This window comes from Elgaria multicarinata, chromosome 1, assembly GCF_023053635.1.
Source record: "Elgaria multicarinata webbii isolate HBS135686 ecotype San Diego chromosome 1, rElgMul1.1.pri, whole genome shotgun sequence".
NCBI classification, from domain to species: Eukaryota; Metazoa; Chordata; class Lepidosauria; order Squamata; family Anguidae; genus Elgaria; species Elgaria multicarinata.
Genome location: NC_086171.1, coordinates 1,878,298 through 1,897,573, shown reverse-complemented (window position 1 = coordinate 1,897,573; position 19,276 = coordinate 1,878,298). Strand labels below are relative to the sequence as shown.

The window sequence follows — 19,276 nt, the reverse complement described above, 5'->3', positions numbered from 1 at the left end:
GAAATGTCAGCAGGTGTCATTTGTATATATGGGGAACCTGGTGAAATTCCCCTCTTCATCACCACAGTTAAAGCTGCAGGAGCCCTGCCCTCTTAAATCTGGTCACTCTAGTATAGCTCCTGCAGCTTTAACTGTGGTGATGAAGAGGAAATTTCACCAGGTTCCCCATATATACAAATGACACCAGCTGAAATTCCCTTTTCTATGCAACTGTTGAAGCTACAGGAGCCCCGTCCTCCTTTTCATATGGTCACCCTCTCCTTATCTGCTATGGCAGTGTGGAGAGAGACAAAAACCCACCTCCTTCCCCTGAGTTTGGTCTGAAATCCCTTCCCGCGCTCTAAATCAAAGGACAGGGTCAATTACAAACAGAAAATAGGAGAAGAGAAGGAAAACAGGGCAGGCCCAAAACCAAAATGCAAACTTATTAGCTTAAGCAACTGGAATTCATTCAGAGAGACAACAGAAATTTCAAACATCCCCATCTAGAGAAGCTGTATTTTCACATTTATTCCCTGCCTAAGGGGCAGCAGGGTGACTTCCCAATTAGCTCTTCCAGGAGGTGTACAGCACAACACACTTGTTACTTCCCCGCCCCCCATTAGTTAAGACTGGAAGGAGGCTACTGAAAGAATGATTTACCTGGTGCTACCGTACGATGTACTGATCGTCTTAACAAATGCATGCACCTTTCAAGAAACTCGACAGGTGCAGCCCAGAGTGATTGACCATGGTAGTGACATAGAACCTCCATGTTCAGTGGCAGTATATCTTTGAGTTGTAGCTGCTGGAGACAGACAGCAGGGGAGGGCTTTTGCCTTCACGTCCTGCTTGGAGGGTACCCTAATATTGGTGGCTGTCCGTTGTCAGAAACCGTAAACTAGCCCTAACGTGGAATGGGATATTTGGTCTGTTCTGGCAAGGTAACCCCCAAGTCTTTATGTCAGGAACAGAGTGCTGGGAAGCTTCAGCGGTGCAGGCGAGGACTAGAAACTTGAAGTCCTACCTGCGGAGGTTGTGAGCTCTCCCACACTAGAGGCCTTCAAGAGGCAGCTGGACAACCATCTGTCAGGGATGCTGTAGGGTGGATTCCTGCATTGAGCAGGGGGTTGGACTCGATGGCCTTGTAGGCCCCTTCCAACTCTGCTATTCTATATGATTCTATAAGTGGATAAGGGATGTGTGACAGTGAGCCAATGTGGGCCTTCAGGAGAATGGATGTGATCATAGCAGTGGGTAGAAAAACCTTGATATCACAGCTTGAATAAAGCAGGAAGCATCTTGCAAATACGCTAGTGCAGAAACTATTTAGGCAGCCTGCATTGTAAACATCAATTAGTTCCAATCTAGCAAGAAGATGTTGTGAGTCAGACCGTTGGGTGGCTTGTGGGCTGTCCCAAGCTAACCTGCTGTCCTCCAGGGCTATGGGAGACGTTGTCCCGTAGCCAGTGTGGAAGTGAGATCCAACTGCCAGTCCGATTGGCTTGGGTACAACGTGGAATTGTCCGGGGACGGGCATCTGGCCCTTTGCCTCAGATCTGTTAGAGTTGCTCCGCTCTCGTCTTCTCTCCCCGTCACAGAACCCTTGATGTCCACACCTGACATCTTGACCCGCATCAAGCAAGAGGAGCCGTTTGCAGGAGGGGGGCAGTTCCCTCAGGAAAGAGGAATCCCAGCAGACCCTTGCGCAGGTAACTGGCGTGGTCGCAGGACTGCAACACCCCGAATATTTATTTTATTATTTATTTTATTATTGCATTTATATCCCGCCTTTTCTCCTCCAAGGAACCCTCTTCCTCCTCCTCTCCATTTTGTTCTCACAACAACCCTGTGAGGTAGGGTTGGGCTGAGAATATGTGACTGGCCCAAAGTCACGCAGTGGGTTTCCATGGCTGAGTGGGGACTGGAACCCGGATCTCCCGACTCCCAGTCCAACACTTTAGCCACTACACCACACTGGCTCTCATTTCTTGTATTTCTGGAACCCAGGCAGTGCTGTTGGGTGCACACAAGTTGGCCGGGCTCATTTCATAGAATCATAGAATCATGGAATAATAGAGTTGGAAGGGGCCTATAAGGCCATTGAGTCCAATCCCCTGCTCAGTGCAGGAATCCACCCTAAAGCATCCCTGACAGAGGGTTGTCCAGCTGCCTCTTGAAGGCCTCTAGGGTGGGAGAGCCCACAACCTCCCTAGGTCACTGATTCCATTGTCGTACTGCTCTAATAGTCAGGAAGTTTTTCCTGACGTACAGTTGGAATCTGGCTTCCTTTAACTTGAGCCCATTATTCTGTGTCCTGCACTCTGGGAGGATCGAGAAGAGATCCTGGCCCTCCTCTGTGTGACAACCTTTTAAGTATTTGAAGAGTGCTATCATGTCTCCCCTCAATCTTCTCTTCTCCAGGCTAAACATGCCCAGTTCTTTCAGTCTCTCTTCATAGGGCTTTATTTCTAGACCTCTGATCATCCTCGTTGCCCTCTTCTGAACACGCTCCAGCTTGTCTGCGTCCTTCTTGAATTGTGGAGCCCAGAACTGGACACAATACTCTAGATGAGGCCTAACCAGGGCCGAGTAGAGAGGAACCAGGACCTCACGTGATTTGGAAGCTATACTTCTCTTAATGCAGCCCAAAATAGCATTGGCCTTTCTTGCAGCCATGTCACATTGTTGGGTCATATTTGTTTTGGCTCTTTGCTTTTCCCTCCTATTTTGCCGAATTTGGCATGGTTTTGTACTCCCGATATGTTATAGGGCACAACCCCGATGAATTTTAATGGGAACTGCTTGGGAGCCCAGTTGAGTTCGTGCTAAGCTGGAACTGGAGGAATCCACACCCAAATCCAGGCCTCTTTAAAGGGTTCTGATGCCAAACAACCCACAAGCCAGGTTCACACAACCCACTAACCCACCATGGGTTATCGTGTTGTCTGAACGCAGCGCGTTTTCTGCGGGTTGCCTCATTAACCACACAGTGTGGTTTATTTTTCTCGAACAAGCCCCCTTGGGAACCTGTGGGTTGTTGTCGGGTTGTTAACAAGCCACACTGCATAGATAACAAGCAACCCCGTGGAAAACCCGCTGCGTTCAGACAACACGACAAACCACCCTCTGGACAAAGCACTGTGTTTAGACGTCACAATATCCCACCGTGTGGGAAACGTGCTGCGTTCTGACAACACGATAACCCACCGTTCAACAGTGTAGCATACTGGGTGGGTTAGTGTGTTGTGTGAACCCAGCTACTGTTAATGCTAGCTCACCAGCTCTGAGGTCCTATGCTCTAGCCCCAGGCAGCTTGAAAACCAGGGCGGTCCCACTTCATGAGGGAAAATTAAAGTTTTTATTACATTTTTATTCCTCCCTTTCTGCCTGCAGCTCTGGACTGTGTACCACAGAGGTGTTGTACCCAGCCCTGATCCTGCCCTCATGAGATTCCCCAGATGCTCCGTGCTCCCTTTCCCCTGACTGCTGATACTTCGGCGGTTTCCGGTCTTTTCCGGAGGTTCTTTTCCTGTTCTAAAAGGTGGAAATGCCTCTTCTCAGGCTTAGGCCATAGCTGGACGGGGCGATATCCCGGTGTTTGCCCCGGGATCGACCCTGTGCGTCCAAATGACGCACAGAGCATCCCGGGAGCAGGGAGGGATGGTTCCTCCCTTGCCCCAGGATATCGCCTTACAGTTCCAGCCCGCTTTTTCCGCGGTCTTGGGATGATCCCGAGGCCGCGGAAAATGTGACCCGGTGTCACAGTTTGTCCCGGTTACTCCGAAGAGACGATAGCTGGGCATGGGGCACAGAGCTCCATCGGGGGTGGGGTGGGGGGAGTGGGGGAAATTAGGGTGTTTTTTTTAAAAAAAAAATTATTTGCGCACGAGTACTTGTGCGCTCCGTCCCTTTTAAGAAAAAAAACACAAAATGGCAGGTGCGATGTCGTGTGACGCATGTGAACCAGGGCGACGGTCTCTCACTCAAAAAATCACAAGGTCGCCTCCCTCCGACCCTAACCCTTGTCTAGCTGAGGCCTCAGTTACTGACCAAAAGAGTGTTAAGGTAAAATATGCTGGTATTTTGCTCCTGCCCGTTTTGGCTTTGTTAGACTATCCTGCCCTCTGGGAGAGCTTCTCTGAAATTGAACTGAATTCAGCCCCTGAGCTGAAAGAGGCATGCCACCCTTGGTGTCCAGGGTTACAATCTGGTTCCCTCCTACATTTTAGCTTCACAAGGACCCTGTGAAGTTGGTTAGTCCAAAGGAAGTTTTGGGAGGAAGTTTTGGTTACCTAGGGAGGTGGTGGGCTCTCCCACACTAGAGGCCTTCAAGAGGCAGCTGGACAACCATCTGTCAGGGATGCTTTTGGGTGGATTCCTGCATTGAGCAGGGGGTTGGACTCGATAGCCTTGTAGGCCCCTTCCAACTCTGCTATTCTATGATTCTATGAGGGATTTGAACTCAGGTCACCCTGGTCCAAGTCCATCACTCTAACCATTATACTACCCTAGCTCATTAAAACAAATAAAGGGATAGAGCAGGGCCTTCTCAGTAATGGCTCCAAATCTGTGGAAGTTGTTCGCTAGTGAAGTCCTTCCAAGCGTAAGGCAGTTCAGGGTGGTTTATGGCCATTCATGAGCCTACTGTGGGCGGATCTGCTGTTTTTAGAGTTTTGCCTTTTAGTAGAATGACCCAATTGTCCTCAATGTCATTGGTTTTGAAAATGATATAGATTCATAGAATAGCAGAGTTGGAAGGGGCCTACAAGGCCATCGAGTCCAACCCCCTGCTCAGTGCAGGAATCCACCCTAAAGCATCCCTGACAGATGGTTGTCCAGCTGCCTCTTGAAGGCCTCTAGTGTGGGAGAGGCCACAACCTCACCAGACAACTGATTCCATTGTCGTACTGCTCTAACAGTCAGGAAGTTTTTCCTGATGTCCAGCTGGAATCTGGCTTCCTTTAACTTGAGCCCGTTATTCTGCGTCCTGCACTCTGGGAGGATCAAGAAGAGATCCTGGCCCTCCTCTGTGTTACAACCTTTTAAGTATTTGAAGAGTGCTATCGTGTCTCCCCTCCATCTTCTCTTCTCCAGGCTAAACATGCCCAGTTCTTTCAGTCTCTCTTCATAGGGCTTTGTTTCCAGACCCCTGATCATCCTGGTTGCCCTCCTCTGAACCTGGTTGCCCTCCTCTGAATAATATTATCATTTATTTCATTTCATTTTTATACCTCCCAATAGCTGAATCTCTTTGGGTGGTTTACAACAATTCAATTGTATCTTCTGATGCACCCTGGGTGGTGTTTTTGACAGCCAGGATATAAATTTGACCAGTTGAATCCAACAAAGAACCTGCCCCAGAAGCCATGCGGCTGTTCTGTTTGGCCGGCCAACACTACGGCCTTCTTTTCCGTTTTGTCACGTACCTTTTCGTTCTCTTCGTGTAGGTGCCGAGGCTCTCATGTCCGCCCATGACTTCTTATCGTGGATTAAGCAAGAGGAGGAACCGTGCGTCAGGGAGCATTGGGAGCCGGCTGAGAGAGACATCCTTACAGGCCCCGGCACAGGTGAGCGGATGTTTGAGATAACTGGAGTTCATTGCTTTTTCCATTGCTGTAAACAGAAGTGTAAAATTTCCTGAAATGTTGACGGCATGGGGAAACACACCCACCCCACCCACCCCAAGGGTTTCGGGGGCAGGGGGTGGGGGAAAGGAAATTTTAAGAACATCGAAAAATATACGTGTCTTATTTTTAATGCTCTTTATAGCTCTAAAGCTATAGCCAACTGAAGACCTTTTTATTCTCTTAGTATTTTAACACTTAATTTTAACTTAAATTTAAATTCTACTGTTCTAACTCTGTATTTTAATCTTACATCAATTTTGCTGCGTGGTTTTATCCTGGTTGTGCTTTTTATACTGTATTTCATAATTGTGCTTTTAACCTGTTGGTTGTTTTATTGTGGTTTTAATTTTTGTGAACCGCCCAGAGAGCTTCCGGCTATTGGGCGGTATAAAAAATGTAATAAAATAAATAAATAAATAAAGTCACATTGTTACTTTACGGACGTAATGTTATGGACGTAATGTGTATTGTGTCTAACTTGGTTTTCTCATCACATTATCATTAAAACGAAAACACACACATCTAAACACAAACTCTGTAAATTGTATTCTCTGAACAAACTATACTTGTGCATCTAATATGCCAAATGTGATCGTTTTATGAGAAGACCAAGTTAGACATAATAGCTTTTAGCTTCGCGTTTTGTGTCTGACCGGAGGCAAGTTCAGCTGCCCCAATTCCCCCCCCCCCGTTCCCCCCCCCACATACCCAGGCCCTCACATCTATAGTTTCCAATTTCCCAATTTCCCCCCATTTCCCCACGCATACCCAGGCATACCTCACATCTATAGTTGTAAGCTGCCTTGACTCTGCTCGGGCCAAGAGAGGAATATAAATCAATAGGTTTTGCTAATGTAGCTGCAGACAGCTTCTGTGAACCGCCCAGAGCGCTCCGGCTTTTGGGCGGTGTAGAAATGCAATAAATAAACAAACAAACGTTCCGCTGCTTGGCCCAAGCAGAGTCAAGGCAGCTCACAGCTGCAGCCTCCTCCGCAAAAGGCTTTTCGGGTTCCCCCGTCTTCCTTTGCTGGGAAGAGTACCCTTGGCCTGATTCCCCGTCTCTCTTCCAGCTGGCGACGGGATGGCGGTCAAGACCGAGGAGCAGCGCCCGTGCCCGTGCCCGGAAGGAGCGGCGAGGCCCAGGGAGGCCGTGTTCCAGGGGGCCGGCCCAGGAGCGGCGGTGGGGCCCTACGTGGGCCAGTGCGGCCCGGTCCCACAGCCCCTGAGCCCGGCCAGGAGCAGACCTGGTAAACCCCTTGAGCTAGACAGTGAGTTGCAGAGCCTCTTTGCCCCCCAGGGGCCGGCCGACCGGCCGCACGGCTGCGGCGAGTGCGGCAAGCGGTTCGGCGTCAAGAAGAGCCTCAAGGTGCACCAGCGCAGCCACCACGGCCAGGAGCGGCCCTACGAGTGCGCCGAGTGCCGCAAGAGCTTCAACTGCCACTCGGGGCTGGTGCGGCACCAGATGACCCACCGGGGGGAGCGGCCGTACAAGTGCCAGGAGTGCGGCAAGTGCTACAGCCGCAAGGAGCACCTGCAGAACCACCAGCGGCTGCACACGGGCGAGCGGCCCTTCCAGTGCCCGGCCTGCGGCAAGCGCTTCATCCGCAAGCAGAACCTGCTGAAGCACCAGCGCATCCACACGGGCGAGCGGCCCTACCCGTGCGCCGAGTGCGGGCGCAGCTTCCGCTACAAGGAGTCCCTCAAGGACCACCTGAGGACTCACCGCGCGGAGCCCCCGCTGCCCCCGCCCCAGCAGCTCCTGCCCTCCCTGGGCGGCGGCTCGCTCTCGTAGCGCCACACAGCCCAGCTCCCTGCCGCCGCTCGACTCCGCCCCCCGGCCCCCTCCCGGTGCCTCTAACTCTGCCTGACGCGGGGGACGGGGGGGGGGGGGCATCAAACCAAGAGCGGAGAGCCGCTCTTCAGCCTCAGGCCAGCCACACTGCACCAAACACGCGCCCCCAACAGGGGGGGTTGCCCTCCCCTTGGGCTCCGCGGCCCGGGCAAAAGGAAGACTCGGGGAAGCCGCCGTAAGCCGAGACCGCTGGACTTGCGATGGACGTTGGGGATCTCACGATTTGGCTTAAGCCTGTTTCCAGCCCTCCGCGGGGATTGCGAAAGCGGGGCGGCCACTGCGGCCACCGCCACCGCCGCGTGCTCTAAAGGCTCAGAAACCAAACTCCCAAAACTCCCCCACTCCCCCCTCATTTATAACACGATGCTTTTTTTCCTCCCCGGCAGCCTCAGAAGGGATAAACCGCGGTTGTTGGCGGGACGGTCCCCAGGATAGTCCTGGAGCCACATCCCTCGGAACAGACCTTTTGCTCAAAGCGGCTGCTCTTCTGCCACGTGTACAAGTTAGAACACGGCGTCGCCTTCCTTCTCCCGCCCTGGGTAACTGGTGTGGGGGTGGGTGTTGCTTGCCTCACACTCCGTGGGACCGGTTTGAGCCCGGTTTGAGCCCGGTTTGAGCCCGGTTTGAGCTACTCTCGGTTTGTCTTCTCCCGCCCCCCGCACAGCGCCTGCTCCTGCCCCTGGCCCCCAGAACTGTCTCACTTCAAGCACCTTCTCCTGACACATGCACACACACACACACACACCACCTTTCTCTGCCTGTTGCAAATATATTTATTCACTCTGGGCCCCTCCTTCCTCCCCAAACGCCGCTATTATTTTAAAATTCCTTTTATCTCATCAAGTTGCAGTCCAGCTGTTTTTGTTTTTTTTAAAAAAAATAAAATTGGGGGGGGAAAAACCCCCACAAATTATTTCCAGGTGTAGTTTTGTATCAAAGGTGCAATGCTAATAAAGACAAAACGAAACGAGAAGGAAAAGCGTGTGGAGGTTGTATTTTTAACCAATTGGTTCCGGAGCACATTTTGGGATTAAAAGGCCCACGCAGTTCCACGGCTGTACGTTTACAGGAATTTGCAATCGGGGTTTCCCATATCTGAGCTTGTATGTGCGTGTGTGTGTGTGTGTGTGTTTTAAATGTACACCTAAGAAAATTCTTTTTTAAATGTGCACCTAAAAATGTAACATGTGAAAGTGATAAACAAGGGTTTGAAAAAATGTGTATCAAACGACTAAGGCAGCCTTCCTCAACCTGGGGCGCTCCAGATGTGTTGGACTACAACTCCCAGAATGCCCCAGCCAGCACATCTGGAGCACCCCAGGTTGAGGAAGGCTGGACTAAGGGCTCATCTACAACAAGCAGGATATTCCACTATGAAAGCGGTATGAAAGTGGTATATAAAAGGCAGGCCCCACACTACTGCTTTGTAGCGATACTGAACTGCACTGCAGGATCTACGCTACTGCTTTATAGTGGTACTGAAGTACACTGACAACTGTTGGGGCCCAGGACACATCTACACCAAGCGGGATATAGCACTATGAAAGTGAGATAAAAGCGGTATGTGTCAATGGGCCCCAACAGTTGTCAGTGCACTTCAATAAAGCAGTAGTGTGGCTCCTGCCTTTTGTATACCGCTTCCATATCGCTTCTCACAGTGGAATATCCTCCTTGGTGTAGATGAGCCCTAAGTCTCGGCAGAAAACTGGGCTTGGCTGTTGGTGTTTGTTGAGCACACTCATGGTGTAGCAAACCTATATTTGTCACGTAATGTACGAATCAGCTCTCGGTCCACAGCACTGCCCTGATTGTAGTGGGGCCTTCTGTCTTTGGTACCTTAGAATCAGAGAATAGCAGAGTTGGAAGAGGCCTACAAGGCCATCGAGTCCAACCCCTTGCTCAGTGCAGGAATCCACCCTAAAGCATCCCTGACAGAGGGTTGTCCAGCTGCCTCTTGAATGTAGGGTGACCATCTGAAAAGGAGGATGGGGCTCCTGTATCTTTAACAGGTGTGTTGAAAAGGGAATTTCAGCAGGTGTCATTTGTATATATGGAGAACCTGGTGAAATTTCCTCTTCATCACACCAGTTAAAGCTGCAGGTGCCCTGCCCTCTTTTAAATCTGGTCACTCTAGTATAGCTCCTGCAGCTTTAACTGTGGTGATGAAGAGGGAATTTCACCAGGTTCCCCATGGTTCCCCATGACACCTGGTGAAATTCCCTTTTCTATGCAACTGTTAAAGATACAGGAGCCCTGTCCTCCTTTTCATATGGTCACCCTACTTGAATGCCTCTAGTGTGGGAGAGCCCACAACTTCCCTAAGTCACTAGTTCCATTGTCGCACTGCTCTAACAGTCAGGAAGTTTTTCCTGATGTCCAGCTGGAATCTGGCTTCCTTTAACTTGAGCCCGTTATTCCGTGTCCTGCACTCTGGGAGGATTGAGAAGAGATCCTGGCCCTCCTCTGTGTGACAGCCTTTGCAGTATTTAAAGAGTGCTCTCATGTCCCCCCTCCATCTTCTCTTCTCCAGGCTAAACATGCCCAGTTCTGTCAGTCTCTCTTCATAGGGCTTTGTTTCCTTGGGGAAGTCGATGTCAGAAAGGTGAATGTAAACGCAATGTTGTCCCTGATTTCAGTGAGGGATAGGAGGCCCCTAACTTGTAAGTTTGTTACGTTGTGTGCCAAACAGTAATGCAGCTGTCCTGTCAAGGAAACAGAGGCTGTGATCCTACGTCCACTTACCTGGGAGTAAGCCATATTGAACTCAGTGGGACTTGTTTTTTTAGTAGAAATGTATAGGATTTCACTGGGAGCTCCTTCTGGCAGAATAAACTGCAACTTTTCTTGCTGCTGCCTTTGGATTCCTGCAATGTTTGAGGGCAGGGAGGCTGTTGGGTGTTAAAGGGAAAACCACGAAAAGGGGCTAGGAGTCGTTGGCATTGAATATCAGGGGTAGGGCATTGATGCAGTGCAGTCAGGTAAAGTTCTGACGGAACTCAAATCTCAATCTTTTCTGTGTGTTTTTTGTTGCTGAGCTGCCCCCACCCTGCGGGAAAGCCCTCTTCCCTGGCCACGGGAAAAATGCTGCCCAGTCCTCTGGTTTCTGAGCCTTTAGGAGAGCAAACCTTTCCCCATGTTTTCAGTCTTGTCTCACCAACCAAGAGGAGTAAGGACTTGCTTTCAAAAGGAACTGAGATCCTCAAGGCTCCATCTATGGCAGCAGGTTGCAGATTTGGTGATGCACAGAATACACTCAACCCTGTCGAGGGTAGCATCCAGGTTAGCCTTGCACCCACCAAATTGTCAAAGTCAGAAAGGCACCCTCTTTGTACCTGCTTTGGTTGGCCCCCGCGTACCTAATCTAGCAACTTTGATCTGAATAGCTGGCGATGCGTCCAAACGGCACAAGTGCATTTGGAGACTGCGCCGGTTTGGGCCATAGATGATGACACCTGAACCATTTGGCTGCATCCGAGCGGATGGACCATCTTATTTTTTAAAAAAATCTTTATTGAAGGGACTTCTACCCTGCCCTTCAACAGGGCAGTTTACCGGAGGTTAAAATTAGGATAACACAAATGAAAACAAATAGTAAACGACTTTGCTTTAAGATCTGCGCCATTGGTGAAGTGCTCTGCTGAGATGAGAGCAATTAGGAAATGTCTAATGTGTATTTCACACCCTGTAAGTTAATATCTCAAAGCTTGTGTAGTATTCCAAGGCCTTTAAAAAATGGCATTCATTAAAAAAAAATGGCATTCATGCATATATATATAGCTCCATTCCGCCTTTATCACAACAGTGAAAACTAGGAACCCTGCCCTCTTTTGTATCTGATCACTCTACAAAAGAGGGCAGGGCTCTTGCAGTTTTCATTGTTGTGACGATGAGGGAATTTCACCAGGTGCTGCATGCATACAAATGACACCTGCTGAAATTCCCGTTTCAGTACAGCTGTTAAAGATACAAGAGCCCTGCCCTCCTTTTCATAGGGTCACCCTAATTACACATGCTTAAACCTCTCCCATTTAAAACAATAAAAATTAACCATTCAATTGGATACGCGTCTACTTGGAAGTAAGCCCCAGTGAATTCAGCGTGACTTATTCCCAGTTAAATGGTAGTAACTCCCAGTGTGTCCAACAGGGTCTACTTCCAGGTAAGAGTATATGGGTTTGCAGCCTAATAATGTTTAACTTGGGGTAGAGCATGATTTGGGGACTGGCATTGACTTCCGTTCTCCATTTCACCTTCAGAGTTCATAGAATCATAGAATAGCAGAGTTGGAAGGGGCCTACAAGGCCATTGAGTCCAACCCCCTGCTCAATGCAGGAATCCACCCTAAAGCATCCCTGACAGATGGTTGTCCACCTGCCTCTTGAAGGCCTCTAGTGTGGGAGAGTCCACCACCTCCCTAGGTCACTGGTTCCACTGTCGTACCGCTCTAACAGTCAGGGAGTTTTTCCTGATGTCCAGCTGGAATCTGGCTTCCTTTAACTTGAGCCCGTTATTCTGTGTCCTGCACTCTGGGAGGGTCGAGAAGAGATCCTGGCCCTCCTCTGTGTGACAACCTTTGAAGTATGTGTGAGCCATAAACTTCCACAATTTAAATGAAAATGTCCAGAGTGCACTGAGACAGAATAAACTTCACTGATGTCTTAAACAACCACACACCAAATGCCCCCGGCCAACCCCTCGCAGAACAAGGACAGGGCCTTTCACCACCAACGTATCTGTATGTGTGCCGATCAAAATGCACGTGTACATGTGGAGATCAGCGTTTCCCAACTTTGTGCCCTCCAGATGTGTTCGACTACAACCCCCACCATCCCCAGTGCTGGAGGTGATGGGGTTTGTAATCCAACATATCTGGAGAACACCAATATATACACCTATTCTACATTATGGCTGTAATCCTATACTCACTTACCTGGGAATAAGCTCTATTGAACTTAACAGGAATTATTTTGGAGTAGATTACATTTTTTTGTATAAACCTATCCTTAAATTCAGGCTGAGTAGCAACCCTTTTAAAAGGCAAACATGAAAACACTTGTTTTTACTTTTGAAACACATAGGCCCTTCATAACAGCTCAAAAGAGCCCTCTGGGCAGATTGCCATACAGAATAAAAAGGATATAATCAATATATTTTTTTAAAAAAATAAATAAATAATAATTAGAAGACCAACAGAGAACATTACAGCAATAAATCCAACATCAGAACTTCCCAATAAAACCATAGCTCTGGAAAATTAGACTGAAAAACAACAGAAATGGTCAGCGTTTGCAGGAACAGAATAACATTTCCCTAACCTCCTGCAGCCCGGCACTGAATGCCCTCCTGCCCAACTGTGACAAGGGACTTCCAGAAGGATGACACCACCACCAAAAAGGTCCTGCACGCCAGAAAATCTGGGCCCTTGAAGCAGATATATTAGAAATACACGCGCACAAAAGAGACGACAACCAGGTTTAAATACCCAACACCCTGGGCAATTCAGTGCAAGTCTTCTCAAAAGTGAGCCCCATTGAGAACAATGCCTGGGCAAGTAGGTATAGGGGTTTCAGCCTTAGTTATCCTTAGGCTAAAAATCTCACTTATTTTTTTAAAAGCGTTGCATGGGATTTCTTGCAGAGCCTTAGGATTTGGCCCTGAATGCCAGTGGGAAGACAACCTACCAAGAGATGATTTTTCCATACCCTGGCTGTCCTTTTTTTGATGTATGGAGGGTGATGACCAGAAGAGCCATCAGTTCAACAAAGAAACAGCCTACTGACCCGGTTCCTGTACAACTCCTATTTGCTTCAATGGGGCTATGAGAGTCCTATTAGCATTTAGGGCATGGTGCATTAAGTCCACGGCAGGAGGGGTCTCTTCAAAAGCGACTGTTTGAGGCAAGCAATATGAGACCCAGAAGCTAATGGCTGAAGGAGTTTCCTGGATCCAGCCTACCAACCTAACTGAAAGCTTGCCCCAAGTCAGAATGATGAGGAATTGATTGAAGCGGTCACTTCCATAAAACATTGACTTGTTTATACCTGAGAACTGTTTTACCCTCTGGATAAAATGCTCATCAGCTCCTGGATAAAACACTGACAACACGATGAACCAGAGCACAGGTTGAGTGTAGGTGAGTTGTTGAATTGTGAGTTGTTGAGAACCCAGCCGTGCTAACAAACCATGGTTTGTTAACCAAAAACAACCGACAAACAAATCATGGATTCTTAGTGGGTTATTTGTGGTTAACAAACCATGGCATGTTCGCACAGCTGGGTTCACACAACACAACAACTCCCAGTTCAACAACAACCCACATTTAGCCATACACTGGATTGTTGTATTGTGAGAGCCTAAAGGACCGCATAGTTAAAGCAATGGTATTCCCCGTAGTAACCTATGGCTGCAAGAGCTGGACCATAAGGAAGGCTGAGCGAAGGAAGATAGATGCTTTTGAACTGTGGTGTTGGAGGAAAATTCCGAGAGTGCCTTGGACCGCAAGAAGATCCAACCAGTCCATACTCCAGGAAATAAAGCCAGACTGCTCACTTGAGGGAATGGTATTAAAGGCAAAACTGAAGTACTTTGGTCACATAATGAGAAGACAGGACACCCTGGAGAAGAGGCTGATGCTAGGGAAAGTGGAAGGCAAAAGGAAGAGGGGCCGACCAAGGGCAAGAGGGATGGAGGATATTCTGGAGGTGACAGACTTGACCTTGGGGGAGCTGGGGGTGGCGACGGCCGACAGAAAGCTCTGGCGTGGGCTGGTCCATGAAGTCACGAAGAGTCGGAAACGACTGAACGAATAAACAACAAAAGTTATGTTCTTAAATAGGCGGGGGGGGGGGGGTCCTCACCTGAGGGAGGCAAATTCCACATAAGAAACACTTCCCACAAGAAGAGGATGGTCAATTTTGTAGTTGCTGTACTAGGTTCAATTTAATGAATTTGACTTGAGTCAAGCCACCCTCCTGCTGATTTTTGGTGACTAGAAATCTCTTCCAGGTGAGCAGGCAGGGGTAGATTTACAAACGCTTATTCTTTAAGGTATGCATCTAATAATATCTGTGAACACATTTGCAACTCTGGTCTAGGAAGTTCACTGGGTTACTCTTTTCCACCTGGGCATAGCATTGTTTCTGGTAGTAAGAGCAAATCTGAATGAATGACCGGTTCTCAACCATTCACACTTCACTGAACAGCTCAGCATCCGGACAGAACATCTGTAAAACTGGAACAGCTGCAATTTATTTCGTCATTGGGTGCAGGATGGTGAGAAATATAGGAAGGGTTTATTTTATTTTATTATTCTTTTAGAGTGTTTGTTAGTCAGTCGAGCTGTGGAAATACTGAATGTTCACAGAAGCGAGGGGCACCTTGTGTAGGAGATGCACGTTTTTGTTTTGACGACCAGCCACCTAGGGAATACGAATGATGTTTTCTGATGTCCTTTTCCTTGAATAGACAAAGCGGTTTCCAAGCTGCCATATACACTGCCCTGGATAGAGAGCCAAGAAGAGTTGTCTGCAGTTGGTCAAGAAGTCTCCATGAAGATCGAACTCCCTCTAGCATCCAGGAGAGGTCAGTGTGGCCCAGGGGTTGAAGACATGGTTGGGTCTAAAATACCAGCATAAGGTTTAGCAGAGATAAAGAACCACCATAAGCCAGGAATGTTGAACCGCTTTCAACACTCCTGCTGTAGGCCGCAAGCCCATATGTGGCAACTAGGTTTTAACAGGCCATGTATTGACTTGAACCACGGGCTCCCTTTAAGGATGGGGAGAAAGTACAAAGGACAATAAGAGGAACCATCTGGTCCAGCACTCTGTTCCCACAGTGGCCAACCAGCTGTTGATGAGGAACCCACAAGCAGGACATGACAGTAATAGCATCCTCTCCCCCATGTTCCACAGCTACTGGTGTATATTGGCTTACTGCCTCTGCTCCTCCAGAAAAGTGGCTAGGGTTTAGTTATTCTCCCCCTCTCATCAATGGGGTCATCCCATGAAGCTGAATGGAGGGAGACTCACGAGAGATCAAAGGAAGGATTCCTTCACACAGCACATAGTTAAACTATGCAATTCACTTCCACAAGATATAGCGATGGCCACCAATTTGGGTGCCTTTGAAAGGGGATTAGCAAATCCATGGAAGATACGGCTATCAGTGGCACCTAGTCCCAGTGGCTATGTATTATAAATTGCTGGGATCATGGGGTGATACACCTCAAAACCCAAATGCAATTTTTAGAACAACTTTATTTAGATAAAGTATAGCTGATTTCAATCAATTCACATTTTTCACATTCACTTAAAACATGACCATTGTTGGAGCAAAGAACGTTGGCTGCCAACTCAGGCTGTATACTCGGAAGCAAGTGATGTGGGGGTGCAACAGCTGCTTCTCTTCGGTGTTTAGTTTTCCCCTCAATGTTTTGCTGACTTCAGTGCATCTTGCATACCTTTTCTCGAAGTCTTTGCACAAGGTCGCAAAACATCACCTTTCAACCAGAAGCCTGGACTGTCACTTGGCTTGTTAGCAACATTCCCGAATTATATGACCATTGCCTCAGGTTTGGGTATTATTTTATCTCGGAAGTTCCTCTATCCAGTGTTTTCCCCAAACTCATTTAATGAACTACATCTTCTTGTCGTTCCCGTTTTGCAGTCTGCTCTGCAATTCTACCATTCAGCTGTGCACGTAAACATGCCTATATTCTCAGCCTCTTTTCTTCTGTTAATTTTGCACGTTTCTTCTGGTAACTTTTCTCCACTCAATCCTCAATAACCCGTTTGCTCCACGGGGACTACAATTCACAATTCAAGAAGGACACAGACAAGCTGGAGCGTGTTCAGAGGAGGGCAACCAGGATGGTCAGGGGTCCGGAAACAAAGCCCTATGAAGAGAGACTGAAAGAACTGGGCCTGTTTAGCCTGGAGAAGAGAAGATGGAGGGGAGACATGAGAGCACTCTTCAAATACTTCAAAGGTTGTCACACAGAGGAGGGCCAGGATCTCTTCTCGACCCTCCCAGAGTGCAGGACACGGAACAACGGGCTCAAGTTAAAGTAAGCCAGATTCCAGCTGGACATCAGGAAAAACTTCCTGACTGTTAGAGCAGTACGACAATGGAATCAGTTACCTAGGGAGGTTGTGGGCTCTCCCACACTAGAGGCCTTCAAGAGGCAGCTGGACAACCCTCTGTCAGGGATGCTTTAGGGTGGATTCCTGCATTGAGCAGGGGGTTGGACTCGATGGCCTTGTAGGCCCCTTCCAACTCTGCTTTTCTATGATTCTATGATTCTATGACTATGATATGATTTTACATGACATGCATATTACCTCTTGTGCCACAGGCAGTATGGGCCGTTCCTTTCTCTCACAAAACATTCTTTCCGGGGAACATGGGTGGGAGGGTGCTCTTGCACCATGTCCTGCAGTTGCTGGGGAACATGGGCGGGAGGGTGCTCTTGCACCATGTCCTGCCTTGTTGGTCCCTGGCCAACGGCTGGCTGGCCACTGTGTGAACAGAGTGCTGGACTAGATGGACCCTTGGTCTGATCCAGCATCAGGGCTCTCCTGATGTTCTTACGTTTCTCTCTCTTGTAGATGTTGAGACTACAATTAAGACAGAGCAGCAAGACCTCAACGAGGGTCACACAGAATTGGGACAAATCCTGAGACCTGCTATGAGAGAATGCACAGACCAGTCAAGGGCACATGTTCTGCAGGGAAACCCACCAGAAGCTCCCTTGCAACCAGGACTATCAGAGTCTGTGGGGCTGAAATCTACCCTTGGGTGTGATGGAAAATCCCACAGGGCCCGCATGCCTCAGAATGGCACTGAGGGACATACTATCCCAGCCCTGGAACCGCAACTCACTAGCCAGGAGACGAGGTTTCACTGTGAGGATGTCACCCCGGTGGCCTCTCAGGAGCAGCTCTCCCATCGCTGCAGCGACTGTGGGGAGGCCTTTCAGCAGGGGCAGGATTTGGCCACCCACCGGAGCACCCACAGCCGAGTCAAAGAGCATCAGTGCGCTCACTGCGGCCAGTGCTTCTTCCACCGCTCCCGGCTGAATTACCACAGCCGGACCCACACCGGCGAGCGCCCCTACAGCTGCAGCCAGTGCGGGAAAAGCTTCAGCCGCAAGGAGCACCTGCGCAACCACCAGCGGACGCACGCCGGAGACGGGGCTTTTCAAGGGGACGTGGCGATTGTGGTCAAGGTACAGGACGAGGGTCTGAATAACCATCACGAAGGCCTGGAACAAATCTTGGGCCCTCGGCCGAAAGATTCCAGCGAGCAGCTGGGGATGAAGGCGCAGGAGGAACACGTGGCAGGAGATCCTTTGCGGTGGGGGGCGCGGGTGCCCACGGAACAGACGCCCACCCATCGGTGTGACGGAGAGCCTCACAGGGCCAGCACCCCTCCAAGGTGCAACGAGAGCGGCATGAATGCAGTGGCCGAGCAGCAATCGACGAGCCGGAAGAGGCCCCTCTGTGAGGCGGAGGAGGCGGAGGCGGAGGCGGAGGCGGAGGAGGCGGAGGAGGAGGAGAGCACCTCGGGGGCTGCTCAAGGTCAGCACTCGCACACTTGCGAGGACTGCGGAGAGGCTTTCCAGAGGTGGCAGGAGCTGGCGGCCCACCAGAGTCGGCACGGCAGGGTGAAGCAGCACCAGTGCCCCCACTGCGGCCAGCGTTTCCTGCACCGCTCCCGGCTGAACTACCACAGCCGGATCCACACCGGCGAGCGCCCCTACCTCTGCACCGTGTGCGGGAAGAACTACAGCCGCAAGGAGCACCTGCAGAACCACCAGCGGCTGCACACCGGGGAGAAGCCCTACCAGTGCGAGGAGTGCGGCAAAAGCTACAGCCGCAGGGAGCACCTGCAGTACCACCAGCGGCTGCACACGGGCGAGCGGCCCTTCCAGTGCCCGGCCTGCGGCAAGCGCTTCATCCGCAAGCAGAACCTGCTGAAGCACCAGCGCGTCCACACGGGCGAGCGGCACAAAGCGGGCCTCGCTTCCTCCGCAAGGAGCCCCCCGTGGACCGCCTGAGAACTTGCGCACAGGCGGAGGCAAGGCCTCGGCCCAATCCCCACAGGGTCTTCTGTCACAAAATGGCCGCCTCACGTCTGTTGAGATCACAAAATGGCCGCCACACGTCTATTAAGATCACAAAATGGCCGCCACACGTCTATTGAGATCACAAAATGGCCGCCACACATCTACTGAGATCACAAAATGGCCGCCACACATCTATTGAGATCACAAAATGGCCGCCACACGTCTATTGAGATCACAAAATGGCCGCCAGTCTTCCGCTGAGTCACTAGTCCGGTTAGCCAACTAGCCGTTTACCAGGCATGTGGTGTTGTCTATGGCTTCCCAGGCTACCAGAGAAGTGACTAAATCTGTGATCTTAACTCAGCTGTTTTGACTGTAATAATCTTACACAAACGAACATGTCCTCAGAATCTGCTACTTCAAACCATCAAATTAGCACTGAGACAATTCATATCTTACTTCGACTGAATGTACTTAAAATGCAAGTTACGTTGGGCCTGATCAGGTCCGCTGTTGGCACAGTGCCCATACACTGTAATTCCGCTCCCTCCCATGTTCCTTGTTTGTGAACTGCCCAGAGAGCTCTGGCTATTGGGCGGTATAGAAATGTAATAAATAAATAAATAAATAAATAAATAAATAAATACACACACATGTGTGTACAGCTTCCATATGCCCCACCCAGGCCTTACGCTCCACTCAGCGCATGTTACTTATCCTCCAGAATACAAAGGATGGATGGCGAAA

General features: G+C 49.6%; 1 protein-coding gene across 1 annotated transcript in view; it reads left to right on the top strand.

Moving 5' to 3' along the window:
- LOC134395784 (zinc finger protein 282-like) overlaps positions 1-19,067 on the top strand; it is a 32,850-nt gene extending 13,783 nt beyond the window's left edge. The window contains exons 5-9 of the mRNA XM_063121949.1: positions 1,581-1,691; positions 5,430-5,549; positions 6,680-6,856; positions 14,926-15,042; positions 17,070-19,067. Of these exons, the coding sequence (XP_062978019.1) occupies positions 1,581-1,691; positions 5,430-5,549; positions 6,680-6,856; positions 14,926-15,042; positions 17,070-18,520 (1,976 nt within the window). The 3' untranslated portion in view covers positions 18,521-19,067. The remainder of the gene's footprint in view (positions 1-1,580; positions 1,692-5,429; positions 5,550-6,679; positions 6,857-14,925; positions 15,043-17,069) is intronic.
- The last annotated feature ends 209 nt before the right edge of the window (positions 19,068-19,276 follow it).